The sequence below is a fragment of the Gallinula chloropus genome, assembly GCF_964237585.1.
Source record: "Gallinula chloropus genome assembly, chromosome: 11".
Lineage (NCBI taxonomy): Eukaryota > Metazoa > Chordata > Aves > Gruiformes > Rallidae > Gallinula > Gallinula chloropus.
In genome coordinates, this window is record NC_140096.1 from 14532473 (window position 1) to 14553754 (window position 21282).

General features: G+C 35.6%; 1 protein-coding gene across 1 annotated transcript in view; it reads left to right on the plus strand.

Annotated features, from left to right (window-relative positions):
- The window catches only part of DIAPH2 (diaphanous related formin 2), a 226576-nt gene that overhangs the window by 101446 nt on the left and 103848 nt on the right, over positions 1 to 21282 (plus strand). The window contains exon 23 of the mRNA XM_084268950.1: positions 9362 to 9485. Within this exon, the coding sequence (XP_084125076.1) occupies positions 9362 to 9485 (124 nt within the window). The remainder of the gene's footprint in view (positions 1 to 9361; positions 9486 to 21282) is intronic.

The window sequence follows — 21282 nt, forward strand, 5'->3', positions numbered from 1 at the left end:
TTGACACAAGAAAATTATTTCTTTAATTTGCAAGCATATGGTTCTGACTGTTGAGGCATCTCTCTAGAAAGGCCATTAGCAGTCAGAAGCACTGCAGAATGCAAATATGGCTATACTTAATATATTAGTACAAATACTGCAAGAAAATATTAATTTTTAAATTCTGTACAGGTACTTCACTGTGATTTAATGCCATAATTTTAGAGTGGGGAAAATACTTTCAAACATTCTGTGTCATTGTTGCTTTAAAGTATAGCAATTTAATACATACTCATAAGTAGTAGTCATTTCTCTGTCAAACAAAAGTTTTATAGTTCATTGCAGTAGAAGAAACTGTTTTTACAACGGTATCTGCAGTGTTTTCCACCTTGCACAGTTTAAATTGCTGAAACAGATTTTGCCCAATCTGGCACATTAGTGGATATAAAACAGACAATGCCTTCTGGCATGAGAAATTTAATGCCTGCATCTGTGACTTTTCTTTCCATAATAGAATCTGAAGTTGGCATTTTGCATCATAATCAAAAGTCAATCTTGCACTGTATAGTAACTTCTATCATCCTTTTCATTCACATAAAGTGCAATATTGAAATGTCAGAAACTCTCTCAATGTGTTTTTCTGACTGTAGTAAACATGCAGTTAGGTACATCAAATACTAGAAGACTTTTTTCCCTCTAATAACACTCCTGTATTTGCATATAGCATCACCATATTGACAGTAGCTTATGCATCATCTCATTAAAAGTTTTTTCAACAGCCGCGGCGTTCTCCTTCATTGACAACCATCAGCAAGGAAGAGAGGGAGGCAAAAGCTTCACAGTTTTTGTTTTGTAGTTCCAAGATGCAGTTTCTGAAAGACTCAGTAGGATTCTGTATTGGCTTACACTCTGTAAAATTGCTTACTAAATTTTCCCAGTCTGAAGATTTTGAGGATTTATTTAGTTCCTATCTTCTAATGTGTAATAAATGGTATGCATAATTGTGGTAATTCTGAATTCTGAAGCTACATTCTGAAGCGACAATTTGGATTCTACATTAAACAAAGTTATTTTATATGGCATGAATTTTAAGGATCTGCTTCTCTCCCTGAAGTGTAAATACCAAGGGCAAAATTAAAGAATAGTCCGAATGACTCACTTGGGGTGTTGCTTATTAAAGCAATTAAAGCATTTAAGAATTTCTGACTGTAGTTAAACCAATTCAGATTTGAAGGCTGCTTTAAATGACTTCTCGAATTATGTAATCCATTTAGAATTCCTTAATACGAGCCGCTAGAGAGAGGTGAAAGTACAAAGCTGTACTACTTCGTTTCCCTTCCTAGTTGTTCTTGCATCTGCACTGTCATTGATGTAAGAAAGCTTGTAACACCTCTGGAAGCATGGCTTGCACTTCAGTTAATGAAGAAGTCCTGTTCCAAGTTGAGACCCTGAAGGGAGTTCTACTGGACAAAATTCTTCAACACCTTCTTTAGTGAGCTGCTAGTAACACCAGAGATGTTGCATTACAAAAGCTGTGCTCCTTCTCTTTCCTTGTGTTCCTTACTTTCTGTGCTTTTTGCCCACGTGCACCACTGAATGTAGCATGCCATAGCTGCTTCACCATGTCTGTAGCTGGCTGACACACAAGCCAAGTGAAGTCGGACTATGGAGAAGTAGTGATAGTGCAAAATATGAGCTTTTTAAATTAATACAGCAAAAAAAAAAAAAAGAGCATGCTCAGTTAATAATTCCAAATCTGGATGAATTTAATAGAGAAGTTCAGTCACTCTTTCACCTCGCTTGGAATTTGCCTTACACCTATACTTCAGTATGCTTTTTCAATAAATACTGATTTTGTAAGTTCTGTTTTCAAACTTTTAAGATCTTTGTAATTAAATTAACATCAGAGTAAGGTTTTTGGAGTACTCTAGAGGAGATACCTGAACACTCTACTGTTCTCACTGATAATCAACCTCTAGTACTTCTAGTTATGTTCCTGAAACTGGGATGTCTGTTTTCCAAAGGATTTTTGGCTGTACTAGGAAAAGTCAGTTCACATACAACTAATAAAGATTATATTCTACAGTGTAGTATTTTTTTTTACTCTGCGAGGCAAACCTGAAAAGTGAGGTGGTGTTGACAAGAGCATTCACAGGCAGTAGGGGATTGGCACACACAGAATTTGTGCAGGTCACAAAAATAGGAGTAGTTGTCAGGATTCACCCAGAAGGAGTCTTAGAGATTCGGAAAGTTTTTTTCTCTTTCAGAAAGCTTGTCTTTTGCTGCCCATTAACTCAACCTTAATAAGTAAGTAAATCTGAGTCTGTAATGAGTTGTATAATATGACCTGTCCAGAGAAAGGAAGGAATTTCATATCACTCAGGAGATAATGACTTTGTGCTCTGCTTTGGAAAGGAGTTTTACCAACTGCCTCATGTCAGGAGCGATAGTGGTAATGCATTTTAGGCTCCTAGCGCACTGTTTGTCACTTATAATTGATTCTTAATGCCTTAAGTTAGGTGCATCAGAATTACTCTTTTATTCCTAAAACAGAGACATAATTGCCGGAACAGAGGTTCATTCCCTAAACCAAAACAGAGTTCTGTGCCTACGTTGCTATTAAACATAAGCTACCCACACAAATTCCTCTTCTTGTTCTGTGGATATAGAGTGTTTCAAGATTATAAGCACTGTTTGTAATTTCCTCAGCTCCAGAGGAGAAAAAAATGACACGTTGCCGTGACATTTCTGATTTTTAGGCCTAACAGGCAATATTTACTACTTCTTCTTTCTTTATTTTATTTCCCCCCTCCACTATCTCACTTGTCAAGGCAAGCTTGTTAATGGCATTTGCACTTCAGTGCGTGCAATATTTAAATTAAATTTCCTCACTTTAGATGACTGTTATTGTTGTTCTGAGAAGCTGAAAATCTGTTCATAGTTTGTACCCAAAATTTGTTTTTTGGGACTTGATCTTTTGTGGTACAGTTATTTCCAGATGTGAGTTTAAAATCTGTCATCTTTTTTATATGTCTTATCACAGGAAAAAAAATATATATGTGATACTATTTAAGAAAATGTCATCTACATTTGTAAACTTGTAGTGATGAGACAAATTTAGGTCTTGATGGCAGTTGAGATTGTGACCCTTTCTTGGTTTTTGTCTCCAAGAAGGGTTGATAAGTGTTCTTCCTTTCACTCTATAGATAGATAGAGAACGATGTTGCAATCTAGAGCTCCTGCGCATACCTGCCTCATTAAACATCACCTTGGACTGAGAGATAATTACCAACTTATTAATTAGCGGATATCTCATTAAATTCTAAAACCAAGAGCTACTTGAGGTTGGACTTGGTACAAGGTGCTCTTATGTTAAAATTGTGGTTTGTATCTGCTTGTAAATGGACAGGAGAGTAGAATCAATGCACAACTGCTTTGTCTTTGGTTAACTAAGGTAACGATTTTACTGTAGAAGTCTGAAATGATAAAGCATATCTGTGTCATATGTTTCTTCTGCCATCAATGTTGCAATAAGGCAACTAAAATGCAGAGCCCCTGCTGGTGAATGAAATCTTAGCATGCAAATAGCAAGTACAAATAGACATCCATGTGTGAAATGTATCTCTTTTAAAGCTTTTCCAAATTGCCTGTTTTCATTTGCAGTGCATTGTCATAATATATCTAGAAAACATCACTGTTTGGGTAGAGGCGGTATAAAAGATTCAGGGGAAAATCTGTGGAAGATCTACAGGGGAAATGTGTACTATGGAAGATGTCTTCACTGTTAATCAGAAGTAGTCTGTGTCAGAAAGCTTACCCTTTTTTGAAAGAGAACGGTGCTATGCCCTAGCTAGTTACAAACACTTTTTCTCTTGGATTCTAAGGTGTTTAAATCTCCATTTCTGAGCATTTCTAACATTTCTTTTCAGGTTATGGACTCAATAACAATTTCTTACACTGTATTTTTGATTCTGCTATGGAATTTAGACATTCTTGGCCCATGAATTTACTTTTCAATGCTGCTTCTTTGCTTCTGCCACAGTTCAGTTATAAAAACACAAGGTTTATATGGAAAGAGGAGTTTTTGCTTGTTATCAGTAGTAGGCTTGGTTGGATGCAGTGTTAAGAGCTTGATCCCACCTGTCTTGACTATTCATCTGTGGGGTTTTCATCCTCAGAACTTGTAATGATTGAGTACCCTTCCCAGGAAACGTGTTTGAATATGGACTTGTTTTTTTCTTGCTGAAGTTTGTTCTAGCTCTCTCACCCTAGCACGTAGTGAAGACCTAGTTTCTGATAAAAGAAATAGTATGTGGTATCTACGGTTTGTTTCCTTGCTAGTACTGAGGAGGAATTATGACCAAAACCTGCCTGTCCCCTGCTTTTCAGACTTATCCTGCTAATGCTGGATATACCTTTTTAGCACAGTGGTTTATGTGTGTATCGAAGTGTCACAGCAAGATTGACCTTAGTTTCTGTCCTGCAGATAGTATAGGTCTGCTAGGAAAGATTTTAGTGTGTTAATTATATGGGAAGTAACATGTTCCAGGGAGCTGTACTGCTTTCAAGGCTGAAAGTTCTTCAGCTATGAAGCTTCAAGCATGGGTCATTTCATGTGATACAGGCATACTGGGGTATATGTCATAGATGTATACATGGACATTTGTATGTATGTATACATACATTCCTGAGAGATACATATATCACCCCCCAAAATATATAAATATATAAGCATATGTATGTGAGAGACTTACCACAGTATATGTGCATATTTATGCACGCATATATGATATGTGGGCAGAGTTTGAGGTGCACTAACGCCCTGTGTTACAGGGAATCCCCAGATAGGCTGTAGGCGGCACTGTTAGCCCAACTAGAACAGAACATTTGTTCTCTTAATAAATATAAAGTGACTTAGGGGTATGAATCAAGTAATCAATGATTATAATTCCTGCAGATTATGAACTTGTTCACCCATTTCCCCTCAAAATGTTTTTCAGACTTTTGTGAAAGACTCCTTCCAACTGCCCTCAGGCAGTAAGAAATAAATAATCATTAGTACGCTCAGAATGTAGTTATGGTACAAATACTGTCTAGACTTATAAATCCATTAGTTCATTGGCTTTATATAGACTTGCCTTTGCTTACTGAAGTCATTTATATCATTGGCTCTCAGTTTAGAGTTTTTACTAAACGTGGGCATGGCCATCCCTGCTTTGCATTTTGATCAGAGACCCTTTAAATTTATTATGCAGGGGACACTGCACCTAATCGCAATGTATCATTCCACCCCAGGTTATAGGGGAGGGCTTTTAGCCTGACACAATCTTGTTTTGGAAAGGATTACTCTGTCCTTTGGTACTATTACTGCATTACTGTAAATATAAAATGCTTAACTTGACTGTGGGGACTAGCTAGCATTTGACATTAACATGAGATTAACTGCTTGTAGCATTTTGCTAGCATTAAAGTGGTCTACCAGACATTCCCTAAACCTTCCTTAGCGTGCAGTCTGCTCTCTCCAGAATAACTGGATGGGAGTTGTTTTCTTTTTACAGAGGAGGAATTAATATAGGGAAATTATAAAGTGAAGAAAACGATCACATTTCACGTCAAAAAGGCATTGTGTCTTCTCTTCAGTGACTCTGGATTTCTATAATAAACAATAATATGCAAAATAATCTTTTAATCAGTTGTAGATTTTATGATGTATGATCAACTGAGCTTCATTCAGTGTTTGTAGAGAGAGGATGCTGGCAATTCTAGGTGCTTGTATTAGTTCTCAACTGACATGAAAAATAATCTGGAAGTTTATTAATATGCCTAACTTCATAGTCACATTCCGTATACTGGTCCTACATGTTAGTAGTAAATCTGTATGATAATGCTATAGTTAGTTGAAACATTCATGTTTAATTTCAGGTACTGGATTTTTCCTCTGTCTTGTAAATCCTTTGATGTGGTTTGAGGTACACGTTAAAGATGCTGTATTTATTTTCATCTTAGTGTTGCAGCAGCTCTCAGCAAGCCAGCTTCTTCCTACTGCTAAATTAGGGACCAGTCTGATACAGTTTGGTACAGACTGAGAAATCTTGCTTCCCTGTTTCCTCTCTTTGGCCTTGAAGATGGGCCTCGTGTGGGTTTTGACTTAAAGCTTAAGAATATATGAAGTGCCCAGTGTCCCACATGGATGCTCTGTCTGGTCCTAGTAGCCAGACCTGCTGTTTAGGGAGACCATTGCAGTTCTTCCAGTTTGTTTCCCCCACCATCCATCTGCACGTGTTCGCAGAAGTGTACTAAGCATTACAACCTGGCTTATTCCTTTTGATATCTGTTTACGGACCTGTTGTATATCAATCTTCTTTATGCCATCTGCCTCCACTGTTCCCTGTGTCAGCAAATTTGACTTTCTTTTGACTCCTCAGACTTTCCCATTTCTGGCATGTTGGCCTTTCCCTTATGGGTGGGGGGCTTGATCGTCCTGTAAAGCCACAAGGGTGGAGAGGTGGGGGTTTTTATTGCTGTTGATTTATTGTACTTTGGAATTGTGGCAAAAAGTTTAACTTTGCTGCTAATGAGGAGATATGTCTGGGCTGCTTTTAAGCTGTGTCATCTTTTGGGGGCTGCAAGCAGAGTTTATGCTTTCATAAATGAAAACCTTGTAAGAATTTTCAATTCACATGCTTTTCCATGAAAGAGTAATAGGTATTTTTCCTGTCCACATTACTGATCTAGTAAATATCTGTTGAAACAGTTTTGTTGTGCAAATGCCATTATTTTATTCTAGTGTCTTTCCTGTTATGTAGTCTTGTGTCTAGTGTAACGACAAACCACATCTGCATATATTGCGTGAACATAAACTTGTTCATTTGCCCGGACTTGGCAAAAGAAGTGAATGAAAAAGAACATTTTACCCTGGTTTTGATAATTTAGTTCCAGTGTGGAACTTAGGATAGGAAAACACAACTTTTGAATGCAGCCTTCTTGCCTGGGTAGAATTCCTTCATACTTTCAAAGGCAGTACACACCTCATCTAAGCTTTTCTGAACATCGTTTTTTAAAACAGTGAATAAAACCACTTTTCTTGTGTTCTTAATCACAGAGGCTAAAAGGCTTCTTATTTGTCATTGCTTGCTGAATTTCTTTGCACGTCTAAATTTCAGACTAAAATAAATCACTGTTCTTGCTAAGTGGTCATGTATTTCAATATTTCAAATTGCTGAGAACAATTAAACTTTAACTGTGTTGCCTGTTTGCATACCAGCTGCTATCCTTTTTATCAACAAAACTATCATTTGCATCCTAATTTATTTTTCTGCTTTAGCATTTTTACTTCAGTGCTGTTTGTCTCCCTATCCAACTGCATACCAGCTTATAAAAATATTATGATACGAGTTCTCTGGTTCAAGCAAGAATGTATGGGCCTTTTCTGACAGTAATATTTAAAAAACAAAAAGCACTTTGATAGTGTTTAGTATTCAGACTGCTTTTTACTGGTTGATTTAAAGATTAACTCTCAAATGTTAATAGCTACAAGGATGCTGTGGTCAGTATTGATTTATTTAGTTTTTCCCCCAGTTGAGTTAAGCTTAAAAAGCTGTTTCACTGTAATTTTAAGATTACATGCTTTGTAGTTCCTTTGATACCCAGTATAAAATAGATAAAATTGAACATAAAATCAAGATTATGCCTGTGATAAAGACAGTTGTATTGGTGCCTTATGTATTTGATCGTGCCTGTGCAAAGTTAAATCAGTGATGTTATGGCTGATATGAATCGTTCCCTATGAAGAATATAGAATTGATTTTGTTCTGGGAGCAGCTTTCTTATTTACAGGATTTTTATTTCCTATATACTGTTTTTCAAGCCATCTTGAATCAAATTCCTGCTACTGTTTAATCTCACTTCGCCACAGCACAGTTCGTTTTAAATTAGAAGGAAATAAGAAAATAAACTGTATTTTTGAAAAAAAAAACCCCACAACTCTAGACAACTTTTAGACAAATGGCTTGCCATAAAAATAATAGAAAGCAGAAACCCTTTTAAATCTGACTCATGTCCTTATCTTGACTAGACGAAGAATCCTCTTTGCAACTGGCTTGCACATGTATAGTGTTAGCTTTGTGGAGCAGCTCCCTGCAGACAATGAAGAGCATTGACATGGCCAATTACTCAAGAGTAGATCATGTGCTGGATATTCTCACTTCTGATGCCACATATTAAAAGTTTTTTGTGGAGCTGATGAGGATTACGTGCACTGTCCCTACAGATTAAGTAGCTTGCTGAGTATAGATCACCTCTGACACAGAGAATACTGAAATCTTCTGCACTCAGAGGAAGGATGTGAAGCAGTGCAAACAGTGCTCTTTGGGGAGAGGTGGTGTTGACGTTGGCTGCTTGCTCTTGGAAGCCTGTATTTGTAAACTATGTGAGAGGGCACAAGGGAAGATAAAATTTGTCTCAAAAACGTGTATTTCAGTTGAGGGGAAGTGCTTGTCAAACTGCTGCTTGTGATTAAATTGAGGAAGAGAACTGGACTTTATGGATTATGTCATAAACCTTTGTTGTTGATTCATTTTGTTTTATTATTACAGTTTGACCAAGGGTTTCTCTGCAGAGATCCTGTAACTGTTGATCTGGTTCTAGAATTTCTTTGTGGCTTCACCTCTTCACCTTGAAAATTATGATGTCATGGTTTCCAATGGAGATTTCTCTCATGATGTGTCAATTAGTAACTGTTTAATGCAAATTGCAGAAATAGTAATTTACGTCAGTATGTGAGAGAATAAGCAGTGTTTCTTTTGAGTAGCCTCTTCTTTTTATGCTGTACTGTGAGTCCTTTTTAATTGACACATCTACCTTTGATGTTAACAGAGTTTCACAGATGTTGGTTTCTGGAAGTCAGTTTAATTTCAATGAAAGAAAACTATTTCATCCGTTCTCCATATCTATTCCTTAAATCATTTCTGTAACTGCGTACATGCATTAATAAGATCATTTATTTAACTGAGTACATACATTAATAAGGTAAAATATCTTTGAACCTTTGTTACTTTTTAATTTTTGAACTAGATTTAAAAGAATGAATGAAATATTAGAATTTTACCAATAAATTTAAATAGCAATTGAGTCATTTGAACTAACTATAAAATTAAGTGGTGACATTTTAACATTAAATATGATGATTTGGCATATTACATTGGATATTTTCACTTAATTTTTACGAACAGTAGGATTTTTATGAATAGTAACTCAGAAAAATGTGAGTCTACTTAAGAGTCCTCAAGACTATTTGCTGTGACATTGGTTTTTCACCTTCTGATGTACTTTCTGGAATCTTGAAGCTTTTTACTTACTGTCTTTTTTTTTTTTCCCCTCCTAGTTTCAGCCCAGACTCTGAAGAGCAACCTTGATTCAATGAACAGTCAGATCCAGCGCCTAGAAAATGACATTGAGAATTTCCCTAAAACACAAGATGAACATGATAAATTTGTAGAGAAGATGACCATATCCTTTTTACATATCTTCGTTGATCTGAACACTCAGATCATCTGGTTAAGTATTTACAACACTTGAAAATAAGTTTTAAATCCTCTTTTATTCTGACACAGAGGAAAGCACAACAGAACATCCTGAACATAAGAAAACATCTAACAGAATTATAGCTTAAAGCATTTATCATCAGACTTGCAAGGGATGAAACCAAATAGCTTTTGGGAAGTAAGCAGGGACTGGTCGTAAAGATAGTAGTATGTGGGTTTTTCAAAGAGGCGGGAGTGGTGTGGAAGAGGGGGATTGATGTCGTGTGCCGTTTGTATCTGCTCATCACATTTAGGAAGTAGATGTAATGAACAGGTTCTTCTAAGTATTGCACATGTGGAAAGTAATTTTTAGCAGGATTAACCATCTGAATGGATTCAGTGACAGAAATTCATAGGAAGATATTTAATATCTTCTCTGTGTGGATTTATTTTAAATTGCTGACAAGAACTGCAGAAAAGTAGCTTAAGGGGAGTCAACTTATGAGGAAGTGGAAAATTGTTTCTTGCCACTTTACATATTCTCTTCCACCTTGTCTTATTTGCGAGGTTAGGAGGCTTGCTAGTAATCACACTTATCAGTTCTGCTATTAAAAAAAAAACAGCAAACCAAAGTTATTATTTCCTGAGACATTCACATAAGAAAATCTTATAATATTGCTTTGTTATTGTTCTTTGCCTTGTTGTCATGTACGTAGGCTGAATACAGCCAAGTAACCCCCACTTTTGTTCACAAATGAAACCGGCATAGCTTTTGCAATGTGTTTTCTTGTAAAGCTTGATAACTCTGTTTTACAGGTTATATACATTATTCTTCAGTTGTGTTGAGTTGTGTTCCAACCCCTACAGTTCTGGGATTCTATGGTTTCTCATTTTGCTACCTATGTACTACACAGTACTTCAAAAACTACATACTGTACTACATCCTATATTTACAAAACCTATTTGCGTCACTGAAGTGATTTGGTAAGGAAAAAAATAGCTGTGTAGGTAATGTTTACCTTTTCCTGCCCTGTGGTTTATCACCTGCACATCTTCAAGAACAGGGATCATGTGACAACACAAGAGTTGTTTAAATAAATAATTAAAGTGTACTAATGCTTTTTTTCTATTAGTAAAATTATGAGGATCTGAAGGTCTCCTGGACAGCATTGCTTCACTGCACGTATGTGATGTCACAGGTAGATTGCCAGTTCCTGGTAATTAAAATAGTCACCCTGAATTGTAGATGCCTGACAGCTTTTATCATACTAGTGAATTTGGTATCTTGACAAAGTAGATAAGACTGGAGGAAATTAACTGATTCTGCCTAAGGTTTTGTTTTCTTAATTAATAGATGACCTGATAAATGGTGTTTTTCTTTTTTAGAAGTCATCACCAGTTATGTCACTTGATCAAATTTCTTCCTGTTTAATCATAAATATTTGTAAATTTTATATAGTCCTGTGTTTTTTTCTTTTTCAATTGAAGAGTAAATGTTAAGGTGTGTGTGTCGGGAAATGACATCTTAGTCTTCAGTATATATTTGTTCCTTTCAGCCTGTTGCAGACTTGTTGTTGAGAACACTTAGTGAGAAAGTTAAAGAATTTCAGCCTGAACGTGTATTTAATTGCTTGAGTGTTTCAGAAAATGAGACCTGTCTGTACATAAATCATCTCTTGGTGAAGAGTTGTAGGATGCAGGAATTATACTATAATTAAAGGCATGGTTTCTCTTTACTGTTCCTGTTACCAAAACTGTTTACTGGTAATTAGGGATGAGGCTCTGTTCAGAGAATATGAGAAGAATATTCTTTAGTATCATACTAAGATAGGAGATAAATTACAATAAAAATACCATTCATCATAATAAAATGAATTCATGTTCATAATAATAATATAGAAGTAAATGCCATGAAATAAATGCCTTAATTTTTAGGGTTTTTAACATTATAGCAAATATGGTTTTGGTGCTTGGAGTGACAGAAAGATGACCAGAAATTCTACTTACATTTTGAGCTAGGATTTTTCCTTGAACTGTTTCTAAGCTGGCGAATTTGTGACTTCACTTAATCAGTTATTTAGTGCATACAATAATTCATCTCAGTGCATACTAATTAATGTAATTCTTGAATGCTTAAAAATAGCTTAGAACTGCTTCAGGAATCAAATACAAAGATAGGAGGTTACTATTGCACAACCTGTTCAAAAAATGCAATATGTTGCAGAAGTAATATGTTCATGTAAATATACCCCATGGGTTAAAAAACTTTTGATTTAAAGCTGTTAAAAATAAACTCCTGTAGTTTTTACTACAGTCTACTAACATGGCACATCCCTAATGCTCATTTTTTATTATTTACAAACTGAGCAAAATGAGTTGATGTTATCTGAAGAGTTTATATTTAAAGTAAGACTATAGGCAGCTAACTGAAATAATTTAATAACAGAAGCACATTCAATTTTACATCACATTTCTTTAGAGCTGTGCAGATACTCATGTGAATTGGGTTTATTTTTCCCATTTATGATTGTAAGGTTCAGTGAACATCATAAAAGAAATTTAGATGATGTAGGTTGATCGCCATCTTTCATAACCAATTAATAATTAAGATATAGTATGATAATCTGATTTAATTTCAAGCATAATGGAATGGCAAATGATGCCACTATCAACTTCATACCTTCTTTTTTAACTAAAAGCATACATTTTATGACATAACACAATCTTGATGTTACAAATTCAACTAGTGTAAGTTCTACTGCATCTGTAATAATTATATTGATGATTTTTCTCTGGTATGCATAATGATCTGGTTTGACTCCTTGTGGTTTCAGTTTCTACTCATTGTGGTAGGTTCATCAGCTGGACTTCATGATCTTAAAGATCTTTTCCAACCTTGTTATTCTGTGATTCTTTGATGTCTTCAGTTTAGGACTGTTTTTCCCAGTCTTTACAGGTTTTTTTAAATACACATTTGTAATACTCATTTCAGCTGAACATGCTTTTCCAGTCATTCTGTAGCTTTATAGTTATTGAAAATGTTACATCAGTCATCTCTCCGCATCAGAAGTGGCTCAGTTTTTACCATCATTGTAGTGGAACTTCGTGTTCAGGTAGTAAACACAGTTGGAACTTGTTGCTGGGATCGCTGCTTGCTGGGACACAGTTCTGCATACTGTAAGTGTGTGTCTGTAGTAAATACTGGACTTTGAGAGCTGTATGGAAAAGTTTCTCTGGAATTCTGAAGAGAGTTTTACAGTTGCTGTCTTGCTCTCATGCTCGGGTTTTAATTTGTCTGCCCTGTATTGGGATTTTCTGTAAGTATTTAAATGCCCAAGCTTGAAGGAATGCTTGCATTCAGAAGTTTTTGGGATGATGGAGTTGACTTGTATGGCTGGTGACCAGAAATAGTTGATTTCAAACTAAGAATTACAGCTATGCTATAACAGCAGGTAGAACATAGTATGGTTGAGGAAAAAAAAAAAAAAACACACCACTAAAAAACCCCACAGTTTTTGGTGATATTCATGCTGTGTTAAATAATCCATGGGATTCTTCAGACAACTTCTTCGTGATCTGATCCACGACTAGAATTGTACTTTACTTCAAGATTAAACTGTAAATAATTTAACTTTAGAAGTGAGAGGTTTTTTTTTTTTATAATTAGCCCAGCTTCATGCTCAGGGGAGTCTGATTCAATGGTTTAGAAAAGTAATTTTGGCTATGACAAATCTGGCTTTCACTTGTGGGTTTTTTCAGTGTTTGTGTGTCTAATTGAAGATTTTTGAAATGGAAGACTCTGAATTTTATTTTTACATGCTGTAGGTGTATGTGTGCTTTTTTTTGTGCTGTTAAAAATAACAGCCTACATGGGGATGAATATTCACATTAAGGGGGTTTAATGTTGTTCAATATGAAAGACAACAGAATGAATAGGTGTTTCAGAAGGGCTAATGAAAAGCTATACAGAGTTGACTTATTAATCTTGACTTAGAAGTATAGATACATAAATGAGAAATACCACATCTTCCCCGCTCCCAACATGTGAACGCACCCTGGGTGCCAAAGCTTTAGTCTTCTAAATGTACTAGTATGTCCTTAAATAAAGATATGTTTGATAGCTTTTCTGATTTTCAGCTGTACCATTTACCCTAGTGAGTGATGCTAACATGTCTAATCTTGTTAAAATCTTTTGCCAGAGCAATAAATGGTGCCACTTGTTTTTTCTAAGTGATTGCATCCATGTGAGGATTAAAAAGCTTATTTCTAAAGAATTGCAAAAAATAAGGAAATCATGAATGAAAGAACAAATTGCTGCAGTGAAAAATTTTTCAAAGCAGTGTGTATACATCTTATAATTGAGCAGAACAACAGCAACTTGTGAATTAATTTTAATGTTCAGAAAAGAACACTATTCCATTAAAACTGAATCCTTTTTATGAAATAAACAGCCTGCATCTTGAAAGGCGTATGTTCTCACTTGATGTGTATTTATGCTCATAGTTCTATCTAATAATGACTATTGAGTCACAACTAAATATGAGTTTTATTAGTTCCTTACTTAATGTGCTTCATTCGCAGTGAAATGATATGGGGAGAAGTCTGTGAAGTGTGTGTGGGACTTCTATGCACTGAGAATGTGAGGTAATATTTCATGTGCACTAAACATCAACTGATAATTCTCTTGTACGAGCCGCTGTTCTGCAGAATGTCTTATATCATGCCACTAGGGAAGAAACAAATACAGTCTGAATCCAGGTCTCAGCATCTGGAAATGGCTGTGAACCTTTTTTACTCTCTGAGTGACTGAGCAGCAGGACATCATCTACTAGTGCTGAAAGAATGTTAATGGCGTTAACACTCTTGTCATCTGTTAACACTTGGGATTTCCTCCTAGCTTGTTATGGAAAAATAATTCACTCCAAGTGCTTTGAGGTGACATTTTTTGGAAAGCCTGTTTTTGTGTTTTTAGACAACTTGAAATGCACTGGTGCCTTCATTTCTACATAAAACTCTACATTAACATCTGAATTTGCTTATAACTGGAGGCTTCTCAAAAATAACCCCAAAGGAACTTTCGATATGCCCCTGCGTTTGAAGTAGCTATCTTTTGCTTAAGTGTATTGAAATGTGTTTTTAAGTATAGAAGCATTTTTCAGTACTTTAGGAATGGGAAAACAACTCTTCAATGATTTTGAAAATTCTAGGTCATGTATAAACCCTAAGGCAATTTTATACATTGGAAAGTGCTTTTTTTGACTGAAAGGTATTTTGAGAAAATACTGTTTATTTTTCCAGATAAAATACTTTTCCTGAATAGTGCTAGGGAGAGAATGTCTACTTGCCTGAAGTATGCACATCAGTATGATTTACTTCGGTTTTTGACTTCTCGAAGAACATGGATTTTATCACCTCACTACTTCTGTGTCTTCCACCCACCCTCTAACCCCACCAGTGAGGAAAATCTGTTGTAGTGAAAGGTAGTAAAAAAGCACTTACTGAAGTATTAAGTTATGTGATGAATAACTAAGAAATACAAAGATGTAGTTTCTATATGTAGAATGGCTTTGGCTTTTTTCTCTCTTTTAGTGTAGTTATATTATAGGGATAAGGGTGTTTTGTTTCTCTTGGTGTTGAGTATCTGTTTTAAGTGAAGCCTGATTAGTTATAAACAAACTCCAAGGAACAGTGAGCAGAAAACATGTGCCTTAAGATCTCCTAGCACCAGGGAATAAAGTCTTGCTTAAGAAGACTTATGACTGCATAGAGTGGAAGGAAATTGAACAGGAGTGATTTATTGTAGTTTAAGAGATCAAAATGTCAGCTGTTCCCTCCAAGTCTTACCTCAGAAAAAAATAATACTTGATTAACTGCTTAGTCAAGCAATTTGTAAATTATTTTTTTTAGCCATCAATTCTTAGTCTTTTTTACTAACATAGAAAACAGAACCAGTAACACTATGTTCATGTTATTGGTATTGTTTATAAATGAGGAAGCAATAGACATTTAAAATCGTGGTGTTTTATTCTGTTTCCCAGTGGGGGGAAGGTGGACTACTTCAAGCTTCACTCAACTCTTGTGAACTCTAATTTACTTGATTTTTAAAGGATCGGCTGTGGCCATCATATGGTCTGTTTTGTTGTTGCTTATGAAATGTTTACAAAGTTGTTGAAACTTCAGTATCTTGCTTAATATCAACACATTATAATGAGCATCTAGGAGGAGTGCTGGTACTCTGGCATTTAATGAGACTTCTATTTGGTATTGTTTGCAATTAAGTATGAGCTAAAGTATTTCTTCTAAAATAAACTTGCGACTAATTGGGACTTCCTATTAGCATACAATAAAAAGTCTATTTTTTTTTCTAAATTATAATAAGTGGAAGAAGGTGACAAGAACTTTGCACTGTGTCCTGCAAGTATGGCACAGAAAAGTAACCATTTATTTGCTCTTAAATCTGTGGTTAATGGAATTTCAACTGTCTTGTGTTGTTTCAATATCTTTTTACTTTCTTGTGGCTTACAAGTTGCAAGCTCAAGGAACAAGAACAGAAAAGACACATTACAGTTGCCTTCTCAGTATGCAAGTATGTGCAGTATATTAGACATACAGTGATCAATAAATAATATCCTTCAGTAGAAAGTTCACTGCGTCCATTTCACTTTCTGTCCACGAAGACTGCAGCCAAAAATACTCTAGTTAGATGAAATGTAAAATCATCCAGTATGTTGGCTCTTTTCATGCCGATTTCCTGTTTCACTTCTGATTCTGAAAAGCCAATACAGGCTGAGGAAAACTGCTGAAGTAGGAATGTGAATAGAATTAATTTTGAGGCTATGATTCTGTCTACTAAATTTCATTTCATTGCTCTGTTCTACTCAGATGTGTAAAATAACAGAAAGGCAAGTGAGAATGCAATCAGCTAGAGAAAGATTGGAAGACAGTATAGTAAGAGAAGAATGGAAATTAGCTTGTGGACAGAAGGGTGAAGAGTGTGAATCCAGATTTTGAGATGAGAGACACGGTGTCAGAATGGCAAGGTCCTGTTAGTGGCAGGGAAAGTTCAATGTGATCAAAAGATGCAGACTACTACTTCCTGCCTACACCCTGAGAGTTACAACTGTATTTTGGTTCTTTGTAAGCCATTCTTAGTTTATGCTCAGTACTTTTTAAATGCGAAGTGCTTTAAGCAGTAAATGTAGGTCCTATTATGCAGTACATGCTTTACAATTAATTCTATACTTAAGTTGGGATTTCATTTTTGTTAGTAGCTTTTTTGAATTGCCATTTTATAGGTTGATACCTTGGCTCACATTTGACTGTAAGCAACTTTTTCTCCTGCTTGTTGTTCAAGTTCTCTGGGTGCCTGTTACCCTAGTACATTCCCAAGAAACTGAATTGTTTGTTGCAAGGAACTTTTTACAGTAGGATGCACAGGTAAGTACTAAGGACACAGTTTTTCCCCCCACGACTAACTTGGGTCAATTTGAATTAATTGTTAATGAAATATTAGAATGCACTTAAGAACTCCCACATTCTGCTACGTATTCTATTGGCTTTTTACTCAAATTTGCATAGTTGGTTTACATGGTGAGGAAAACCCCCCAAAAAATCAGATGGTTGGTGTACATTACATTTTGCATCCAGGATGCTCTGTTCTAAGTTCGTGTACTTCTAAGAAAGCTAAATTGGTGACTTCGGTATGAGATGTGAGATTTCACTGAGTTGCTTGGATGCCTGCCTGACAGTCACCAAATGTGTATGTCCCAAATTTGCATTACTTTGTGTTGCCTCAAATGCAGGAAAAGAATCATAAAATGCACTTTGGAAAAAGGAATCAATGGTATATCATTTTATGAGAGTTTACATTTAAAAACCTTTTATCTCCGAAGACTCACATCATATTTAAATGGGTATGCTAAAGCAAGACACACTTGATTAAACTGATCGTGCTTGTAATTCTTAGAAGTACATCTGAAGGTCTGACGTATTTCATCAGCATAGGCAGAAAATCCCACTTCTGAAATCACTGTGATAGAAGATAGGAAGAATTAGTACATACATATAATCTGCTTTTCTTTTCTAAACTACAGCTCTTTTAGAAAATTCAGGGCATCAATGAATAAACAGTGTTTTCTTTTTCCATTTTTTGCATTGCTAATTGTTCAAGCTCTTAGCATCTCAGCATTATGAATCCTATTGAAGAACTGACCCTGCCAAGTTCAAAATCAGATTAAAGGCAATTTGTGCTATGTTTAGTTATGTATATTCAATTAACATTATTAAGATGGGGGGAAAAAAATAAGACTGCTATTTGTTGGTGTTGAGCTGAAATGTACTGAAGTTGTTTACTTGGTCTTTAGAGAGGGTGGCTCCCCAGCATGCAAAACAGACTGTGCAAACCAGCCATTACATGGGTACCAGTTTAAACATTAGATAATCAGCAGGTCAGAAATAAGGCCAGAACCTACTGCAGTTAGAAAGCCCAGCAACAGAACCATGTTCTGAAGGTCTCAGTTCTTAGCAACACAGCAGTCCTCTCAGAGACAGCCCCAGAGGCCAGAGTTTTGTGGCTTTTTTGGTTGTTTATTAGGAGATGATCTTGTTCGGTGACAGTCATGATACAACTGTTGCTATCAATTTAATTTCCACTGAGAAATGTCAGCATGGCCTTGTGGCATTTACTAATCCTTTCACTTACCTAATTTTTTACCCTGAAAAAAACCAACTTAATCCCCCCTCTAAAATTGCTTTGAAATATTTGCATGACTGGTGTCACATTTTGTATGACTAAATATTTGTCATGAAGGTCAGCAGGCATCATTGAATTAATATGAGGTTAAATATACTGTTTCTGCTGCATGTAAATGCTCTAGACCTCCAACACATTGGCTCATTGTGTTTGCTGTGATATGCAGCAGATGAAAGTTCTGAATCTTTGTACAAAATTGAAATAAGGCAAGTTATTTTACTGTCCTAATAGAATGGTTCTCCTTTTCTAATCGTAACTGAAATCTAGCTGGAGTTTTTGTTACTTAATACAGTAAATGGAGATGTTGCTAGTTGTTTTTTCCAAAGAAACTTTTTCCTAATTTAGTGGGGGGGGGAATAAATCAATAGTGATATGATACTTGCTTGAGAATAACTTACAGGTTTTTATGCTAGCCATTTAAAAGGAAACTCTTTTCATTTGTTTACTAATGTACCTTGAGCATCCATGGTTACTAAGCTCCAAACCTTGTAGAATTAGAGAGACTTTGCAATTAAAGATTAGTTTAACCTTGTAGAAAAAAGGTTTGATGTCTTCCTGCTTGGTCAAATCCAGTCTTCCTACTGAGGTATAACATTAATGTCTATTCCTTATACTGTTTCTCTGACAGAAGAGGGTTTGAGGAATGAAGAAGGTTTGAGCATAATTTTAACCTTCATTTTTATGTCCTCTGCTTTAATCTCACATACATCTACTCAGAAGAAATAAAGAGCCATGTGAGAAACAGCAGTGGAAGAAAACGTTACTCCATCTTATTAAATCTGTAAATTTAAACGGCCAATGTAGACTTACAAGTGTTTCTTGTAGGGGATATGGAGTAGCAGGTTTATCTTGCACCAGAGCAAACACTGTCATTTGCAAGTCTAAACTATCTAATCTGGTTTACTATCTCTTTTTCTCAGCTTCACTGAGGCATCCTGTAGCTTTGAAATAATTGCAGGTGGGTTTGTATGGGGGGTGATTTTTTTTGTTGCCCAAAGTATGACATTTTCCTCAAGGTATGCAGCAGTTCTGCATTTTTCTCTGTGGTGCACTGTGCATCCAAAAGAACTGTTAGTCTGTTTTTTATTACGTACCATCCAGTAACAAAGGCACTGTTCAGATATTTCATGTTATGTTGTTTAATTTGATCCAGCCTCTGTCTTACTTCGTAAAATAGAATTTGGAAAACTTGAAATTGGTCAAGTCTTATCTGGCAAGATTCCATATGGTTTGTGGTTTGGTTTTTTTTTTGTCCTAATATAATTTTTTGATGTTACTTTGCTGTGCTTCTACCTGGTAGCTGGCTTTATTTCGTTTTTTATATTCTTGTGTTCTGCTATCTTTATGTTCATAGTTGAAAAAAGAATTCTACACTGGCCTGCGTAATTGGTCATGAGATGTTCCATTCTTTTATGAACAAAATATGATATAGGCCAACAGAGAGTTATTAGTAAATCATTGATTCAGTGCTTGACCAGTTACGTGAAAATTGTTGATTTGCTTTGAAACAAGATCAGTTTTACAGACTACCCACTGCCTTTAGGGCAGAAACAAAGCATGATCATAAGCCAGCAATAGATTCAGTAGAGGAAGGTGACAGTCAGGTTCTTCAGGGACTGTGTGAAGTCCATTTTTATATTGTAGCTTCAGGAAGAGTCTGTAAGAAAAAGCAAACAGCATATCAGTTTAGTTCTCAGACAACAAATCAGTAAATAATGCGAACACAAGGGAGAGAAATACCAAAGCGCCCTGGGAGATTCAATCAGGAATTGGGATGTAATAGTGTGAGACTTGCTCTGGAAAAGTGTGTGTTAGTGCACTGGAGAAAAGCAGCACTGGATAGCTGCATTTATGGTATATACTTCATGGATAAGAGAAATTGTATACTGTTTCCTCTTTTTTTAGACAGTAAAAACCCCAGCAACAAGCACAGTTGGAAGTGCCTTATAAATAATATGTCCCTCAAAGAGGAAAACTAATTAATTTGAATTTTGTCAAGGGTATATTCTTTCTTTTGTTGTGTAGAGATAGCATTGTAAGTGTTGAATTGAGGTTTTCTGTTATGACTGTGTAGATAGTGTATATGGAAGAAGTTAGCAAAGTTTGCAAGCTGTTTTACATGGAGCTGAAAGTGGGGCTGCCAGGTTGGAGGTATCACAGAAAAATACATGGCTGGGGCTGGAGGGGAGAACAAAAGGAGAAGCATATATAGCCACAAACTGTGAAAGAAGAGAGTAACTCTTCTTGAAAAATCATATGCTTTTTCATTGAAATATTGAATCTGTGAATTGAAGGAAAACTTTGTGCTTATCCTTCCTCCGTTATGTCTATTTGAAGCTTTTTTGAAGAACTTGTGTTCCCAGATGGTGAGTTTACCCAGTTCATCTGGATTTTCAGTCTAGTTGATACTCATTTTTTTGTTACCTTAATGTTGCTTTTTAAAGGACTCGCTTCTCCTTGTTTTCACTTTCATTCAGATGTATGCAGAAAGAATTGAATCATCTGCAAAGTGTCTTTGCAGATTCAACACAAACAGAAAGAACTTTCTGCTTCTTTTATTCTCATACAAATTTTTTTTTTCTCTGATTCATCTCTCTAAAATCAAAGTTAAAATCTCCACTGTGTTCCAGGTAATAACTATGGGATTATATAGGTATAATCATTACTAAGATTAAAATCACCCAATAATGTGTCATGTTTAAATGCATAATATTCATTTCTCTTAAAACTATTTAATATCAATAAAAGAAATGACAAATCCCTATGGAAAATGATCCTTTGAATTTTAACTGGTCTGGAGTCAGGTAAAGTTTTCATAAATTTAATATTTAAAAATACAAGAATGATGGAACTTCATAATTGAGAAATAGGGTTATACAGAGCAGATTATCTATTTCCTTTCCTGACATACTTCTACCTTCAGATCTTCATTTCCTTTTCAAAAGGAAAGACCTGAGGTAAGGAGACCTAAGATTATATTGATTTTTTTCTTATTGGGCTATATTATCAGTCCTGTCAACAGGAGTGTGC